The sequence below is a fragment of the Anser brachyrhynchus genome (genome assembly GCF_964034855.1).
Source record: "Anser brachyrhynchus genome assembly, chromosome: 28".
Taxonomy (NCBI): domain Eukaryota; kingdom Metazoa; phylum Chordata; class Aves; order Anseriformes; family Anatidae; genus Anser; species Anser brachyrhynchus.
In genome coordinates, this window is record NC_137721.1 from 996,638 (window position 1) to 1,002,886 (window position 6,249).

Consider the following 6,249-nt stretch of genomic DNA (forward strand, 5'->3'; position numbering starts at 1 on the left):
GGTGGCGAGGTGGGCTGGGAGCTGCCTGAAGGGAAGAAGCCAGAGGGCTGTGGTCGGTGGGACGGAGTCGAGCTGGAGGCCTCTATCTAGCGGAGTCCCTCAAGGGGGTGTAAAAATACGTAAATAAATACGAAAAGGGGAGCGTCAGGAGGATGACGCCAGGCTCCTCTCGGTGACACCCAGCGCCAGGACACGGGGCAGTGGGTGCAGGCTGGAACGTGGGAGGTCGCGCGTAAACGTGAGACAAAACCTCCCGGTGAGGGTGATGGAGCGGGGGGCGGGCTGCCCGGGGGGCGGGCGGAGTCTCCTTTGCCGGAGGCTTTCAGAGCCCGCCTGGGCTCGCTCCTGCGGGGCCTGGCCGAGGCGTCCCTGCCGCAACCGCCCGCCGCTGGGGGCTGCCCAGCCCCGCGGGCCCCGTTCCCGGAAGCCGACGGCTGCCTCGGCCCCGCCGCCTCCGGGACTACAACTCCCGGCGTGCCTCGGCGGGGCCGCCCCGCCCTTTCCAAGACGGGCGGCGGGGATTGGGCGGCTGGCGGAGCCAATCGGCGGGCTCCCTGCTGAGCGGGCCCGGGCCTCCGTGCGGGAAGGAGGCAAGATGGTTCTGGAGAGCACCATGGTGTGGTGAGCGGGCCGCGCCGGGCCGGCCGCGCCGCGGGCACCGGGGGCGCCTCCCGGCCCCTCCCCGCCGCCCCCGCCCCGCGGCGCGGCCCGCTCCGTGCCCGTGGCGGCGGCCGGGGCTGCCGCGGGTTTCCCTGAGTCATCCCCGGCGGAGCGGGGCGGGGGCGGGGGGGGCCGGGGGGGGCCGGGGGCGAGGCGGGGGGGGGATAACTGCTGCGGGGGGCGGGGAGGCAGGGCCGGGGGGCTCCGGGGGGGCTCCGGGAGGGGGGAGCGGGGCCGGGGGGCCGGGCCGGGGGCCCGCAGTGAGCGCTGGGGGCAGCCCTGCTGGTGCGCGGTCACCTTACGGCCGCTCGGCGTTGGGCTGGGGGCCGGGGGGCTGCTGGGGGCTGGCGGCAGCCGGGGCAGCGCCGGGAGCCACCGCGTTAAACCCGGCGTTGTGACTCGTCATCGTTACCGCAGCGCGGCCTCTCGGGCCCGTTCCGTTTTGCTTTTGATGCTTACGAAGGCCTCGGTAGGGGTGAAAAGGGCGAAACCTGCCCAGGTGCCGCTGCTTCCTCAGCTCTCTGCATAGCCCCGCACCCGTTTGGAAGAAGGCGCTGCCAGCCCCGTTTGCTGCCTGCGTATTGAAGTGTTGTGGCTGGGGAACGGCCACAAGCAGCAGCCGGTGTTCTGCAGGAAGAACGTTTTCCCTCGGTCTTAAAACTAGAAACGCTCTGGGAGTGCCCCGTAGGGAAGTCTTACTGTGGGGCTGGAACGAACTCTCAGGCTCATAGTTGAAGTAGCCCTGCGTTTTGGGGTCGCTTTCCTGAGGGCTGGCAGAAGAGAAGGGCTTTTGCTGCGCACCCTGCGCTGTACCTGCCCCTGGAGCTGAGGGTGGGGATCCGGTTACAGGGACGCCGCGCCGCGGCTGCAGCCCTCGGACGCTGCAGGGCACTGCCGCCCGCGCGCAGGGCAGACCCGTGCGGTTTGTGTGCCTGCACCTCTCCTGCTGCTGAGCTCCCGCTGGGCTGCGGGGCTCGTGGCACTGCCGGCAAAGCGCAGGCACTGGGGGCTCCCCTCCGGCTCCTCACGCTGCTGCGAGCCCAGGGCTGGCTCTGAGCTGAAAGCCGGGGGTCGCAGGGGCGAGGCTCTGAGCTCTGGGCAGCCCCAGCTCAGCTCCCGGGGCCAAAGGGCTGCGTGACCCCGGGCACGCTGTCCCGGGAAGCGCCTCGGGGATGGGCCTCAGCCCTTTTGCTTCCCCTCTGCTCTGTTTCAGTGTTGACAACAGCGAGTACATGAGGAATGGGGACTTCTTACCCACTCGCCTGCAAGCCCAGCAAGATGCCGTCAACATCGTGTGCCACTCGAAGACCCGCAGCAACCCCGAGAACAACGTGGGGCTCATCACCCTAGCCAAGTACGGCGGGTCGGGCCTTTGGGGGGCCGCTGCTCCCGGTGATGCCAAGGAGGGGCTGGGGGACGGGTGGGGGTGAGGAACAAGGGGGGCATCGCAAAGCGGGGCAGCAGGAGCGTAGTCTAAACCCAGACCAGTTGTGGGACGGGTACGAGAGAGCCTGGTTTTTGACTGGCCTCTGGCTGCGCTCGCTCCTGCATCGCCACGCTGAAGTGTTTGGGGGGCTCTGGGGAGCTCTCCTCCAGACCCATCCTTTTGTGGCCTTGCGTCCCAGAGGGTGGCAGATCAGGGCAGAGTGGTCGCTGCAGCTAACGGCAGCCCTGAGGGGGTCGTTCCTCGGTCCTTCTGAGGTCTGTAGGACTTCGGTGCCTTTTTGAACTCCCTCTTGGCCAGAGTTGATTCAAGCTGGCCGGTGGGCTGGAGGTTGCTGGGGCCGGGGAAGCAGCCTTTGCACGGACAGGTTACGTGTTCGTTTGGGAAGCCAGGCTACGAGCCTTGCCCCTGCACACCCTGACCTGGCAAAGCCAAGAGCTGGCAGATGTGGAGCAGGCACCAGCTGCAGGGAGGGAGGGCTTCCTGCTCCCTGGGGGGTTCACAGGGAAGTTCTCAAACACAAGATCACCAAACACGAGATCGCCAACCCGCGCGTTTGTGTTGCAGTAACTGTGAAGTGTTGACCACGCTCACTCCGGACACAGGACGGATTCTTTCGAAGCTACACACGGTGCAACCCAAAGGGAAAATTACCTTTTGCACAGGGATCAGAGTTGCTCACGTAAGTGGTCGTCTTGGTCACTTAGAACTGCGTCTGCGCTGCTCCCTGTAACTCCTGTTGCCTTGGAGTGTCCTGTTGATGGCTGGGGTATGGGGGAAATTGTTCTGTTCCTGCCTCTGCAGCTGAGTAATGAGCAAATTGTTTTGGTTTTGCCTCTGTTTCCCTGTCTGCAAAGTGTGGATGAAACTTCCTTTACAAGACCCGATATAAAAGTTCAAAAGCTTAGGTCTGGGGGCTCGCTTCAGAGGGACCTGGCGGCAGCTTCACAGGGCTCTGGCCGAGCTGCACAGCGGCTTAAGCTGTCACAATGGCATCTGGAAGTGAAAACTGAATTTAGGCAGGCGGCTTGGAACTGCCCACGTTGGAATTTGGCCATGGTTTAGTGTAATCCCCCTCGGTTTGTCACCAGCTACTGAGAAAGAACTGTTAGAACTCTGGCTGGGAGAAACCCACGACTGTCTCGTGAAGGAGAAAAAAAGGGGGTGTGCGCACTCTGGGGAAGCGGTGAGCTTTCGCAGCCGGCCTCTGACGCTTATGAGCTGACACGGTGAGGCTGCGTCCTTCCCAGCCCGAGGAGAGCAGCGCTCGGTCCGGGAGTGGCCGCTGTGGCGTGGCCGCCCGTTTCTCTCGCAGCCCCAGGTGGCCTCTGCCAGCAGCACGCGCCCGCTCCTTCCCTGTGCCCGTTCGGCTGGCTGGCAGCAGCAGCAGCGGAGGAGGAGCAGCGTAGCGCTGTGACCGGGGTGTGCCCAGGGCTCGCCTGGCTGTGGGTTTGGGGAGGAGGAGGAGGGACTGCGCGTTGCCCACAGCCCAGTGACCCTCTGCGTCTTCGTTTCTCGGTCACTGTGGGTTTAGCTTCCTGCAGGGCGCCTGCCCCTCAGCTGCCTCAGGCGGGGGGGAGCTCGCTGCTGAGAAGCCTCCTGGCGTTCAGTCCAGATCTTCCTGCGGGGCGTCCGCCTCCCCCAAAGTAACAGAGGCGCCTCCTGGCCATCCTTCTTTCCTGAGAGCTGCTCGCTCACTACGATGTGACTTTTGTTTTGTAGCTGGCTCTGAAGCATCGTCAGGGCAAGAATCACAAGATGCGGATCATCGCCTTTGTTGGGAGCCCTGTAGAAGATAACGAGAAAGATGTGAGTAATGCCAGTCAAAAAAGAGAAGTCGTTGGCTCTGCTCTGCGCGGAACCTGGAGTCAGATTTACCTTTTGTCCCCTGCCCTGCGCTGAGCGCAAGGCTCTGTGCCCCGGCATGGAGGGTGCTTGCAGAGCCCCTGCTGGCAGGGTGGCTCTTGGCTAGGAGGCTGATTTTGGGCTTTGCGTCTCGGGGAGCACATCCCAGGAGCTGTTGCCTGGCTTCTGATGAGCCGAGCTGTGTGTAAGAGCTGAAATGTGGGTAACGAGAAGCTAATGCCGCCGTGTCGCCTCCTTACAGCTGGTGAAGCTGGCGAAGCGTCTTAAGAAAGAGAAAGTCAATGTGGACATCATCAATTTTGGAGAAGAGGTGAGACCCGTGCCGCCCTGTTGCGATTAAGATCCAAGCCAAGGTTTTGTGTTCCCTCCAGCCCTTAGCTCCTACTTGGGCACACGAGGGAAGAGCCCAGACAGTTCTGTGCCTCGGTCTCTCAGCCCGGTGACGTCAAGGTGAACGTTTCCCCCTGGGAAGGCCCCGCTGCCACTTTGCTGCGAGTCTCGTTAAATGCCTTCCTTCCCAGTGGAAGGAGCAGAACCTCGTTGCACGCTTCCCGGAAGCGTTTCTGACTCCTTGTCCTGGGATCAGCATCGCCTGTGGCTGTCCCCGGGCTGCTGGGCAGGAGAACGGCCTGGGAGGGGAGAGCGGCGGCCTCGGGGGCAAGCGCGGCATCGCCTGGGGCGGTGTGGAGAGGGGACCGGGCGCTGGGGCGGCAGAGCCAGGAGGGCGCCAGGCTCCCAGCCCCTCTCCCCGCCCTAGGAAGCCAACACAGACAAGCTGACGGCCTTCATCAACGCCTTGAACGGCAAGGACGGCACCGGCTCCCACCTGGTGACGGTGCCACCGGGGCCCAGCCTGGCCGACGCCCTCATCAGCTCCCCGATCCTGGCCGGGGAGGGAGGCGCCATGCTGGGCCTCGGCGCCAGCGACTTCGAGTTTGGCGTGGACCCGAGCGCGGACCCGGAGCTGGCTCTGGTGAGATGGGGCCGGGGTGGCTGCAGGCGCTGCGCTGTCCCGCACAGAGGGGACGGCTGCGTGTCCCCGTGGGCTCTGCCCCGCTCACCGCCGTGCCCGGCCCCCTGTCCGCAGGCTCTGCGTGTCTCCATGGAGGAGCAGAGGCAGCGGCAAGAGGAGGAGGCCAGGAGGGCTGCGGCCGCTTCTGCAGCCGAAGCTGGGATTGCAGCCACCGGTGGGGATGGTGAGCAGCTGGGCAGGGAGCGAAGCTGCTCTTGGCAGGCCGGGGTGTGCGGGAAGTGCCCCAGGGAGGGCGCCTGGCCAGCGGAAGGGGCGTTTGGGCTGCGGGGCTGCCCCAGCGCCGTGGGAAGCGGGCGCCGGTCGTGGCAGAGCCCTCCTGCACAGCCTGGCAGCGCCTGGAGCTGCTGGGGCGCAGCCTCTGCCCGAAACGCTGGGCAGCGCTCGGCCCTGCCGCCTTCTGAGCAGGTCCCGGCTGGGGCCTCCTCGGCTGCTGCCAGAACCCCCTGGGGAGGTCGCGCGGGAGACGGGAAGGGTCTGCCGCGGCCCTGGCCACGCTCGGGCAGCGCCCGCTGGCTCCCGGCGGGGCTCTGAGCGGGGGCTTCGTGCGCGCAGATTCGGACGATGCCCTGCTGAAGATGACGATAACGCAGCAGGAGTTCGGCCGCGCCGGGCTGCCCGACCTCAGCAGCATGACGGAGGAGGAGCAGATCGCCTACGCCATGCAGATGTCGCTGCAGGGGGCAGGTGAGCTGCCGGCGGCAGGCGGGGGGGGGCGGATGGGGGGGCAGCTCCCGGCGCCCCGGCCCCTCCGCGGGGCCGTCCCCGCGCTCCGGGGGCGCTCGGGGGCCGCGGGCGGGCCCCACCCCGGCTGCCCCCCCCCTCGTCCCGCAGAGTTCGCGCAGGCCGAGGCGGCGGAGGCGGACGGCGGCGCGGCCATGGACACCTCGGAGCCGCCCAAGGTGAGGCCGGGCGGGGGGCGCGGCGGGGCGGGGCCGGGCCCTGGGGCGCCGCCCGGCCCTCGGGTGCCGCCCGCCCCGCGCTGCCCGCCCGCCGCCCGCAGGAGGAGGACGACTACGACGTGATGCAGGACCCCGAGTTCCTGCAGAGCGTCCTGGAGAACCTGCCGGGCGTGGACCCCAACAATGAGGCCATCCGCAACGCCATGGGCTCGCTGGCCTCGCAGGCCGCCAAGGACGGCAAGGAGAAGAAGGAGGAGGACCGGAAGTGACGGCGCCGCGCCCCGCCCCCGCCGCGCGCCGCGCCAATAAAGGGCCGATCGCAGCCGCCTGGCCGTGCTTCGGGGGGC

General features: G+C 67.1%; 1 protein-coding gene across 1 annotated transcript; it reads left to right on the forward strand.

Annotated features, from left to right (window-relative positions):
* Nucleotides 1-461: 461 nt before the first annotated feature.
* On the forward strand, nt 462-6,224 carry PSMD4 (proteasome 26S subunit ubiquitin receptor, non-ATPase 4). The gene is made up of 10 exons (XM_080569967.1): nt 462-621; nt 1,874-2,014; nt 2,672-2,786; nt 3,827-3,913; nt 4,212-4,280; nt 4,728-4,943; nt 5,058-5,166; nt 5,556-5,687; nt 5,835-5,902; nt 6,004-6,224. The coding sequence occupies exons 1-10, from the start codon at nt 596-598 to the stop codon at nt 6,169-6,171; spliced, it is 1,131 nt and encodes a 376-aa protein (XP_080426093.1). The 5' UTR covers nt 462-595; the 3' UTR covers nt 6,172-6,224.
* The last annotated feature ends 25 nt before the right edge of the window (nt 6,225-6,249 follow it).

Coding starts and splice junctions, on each gene's coding strand:
- PSMD4 (XM_080569967.1), top strand. CDS start 596: ATGGTTCTGGAGAGCACCATGGTGTG. Junction 4,944..5,057: donor CGGACCCGGAGCTGGCTCTG/GTGAGATGGGGC, acceptor CCCTGTCCGCAG/GCTCTGCGTGTCTCCATGGA. Junction 5,903..6,003: donor ACACCTCGGAGCCGCCCAAG/GTGAGGCCGGGC, acceptor CGCCGCCCGCAG/GAGGAGGACGACTACGACGT.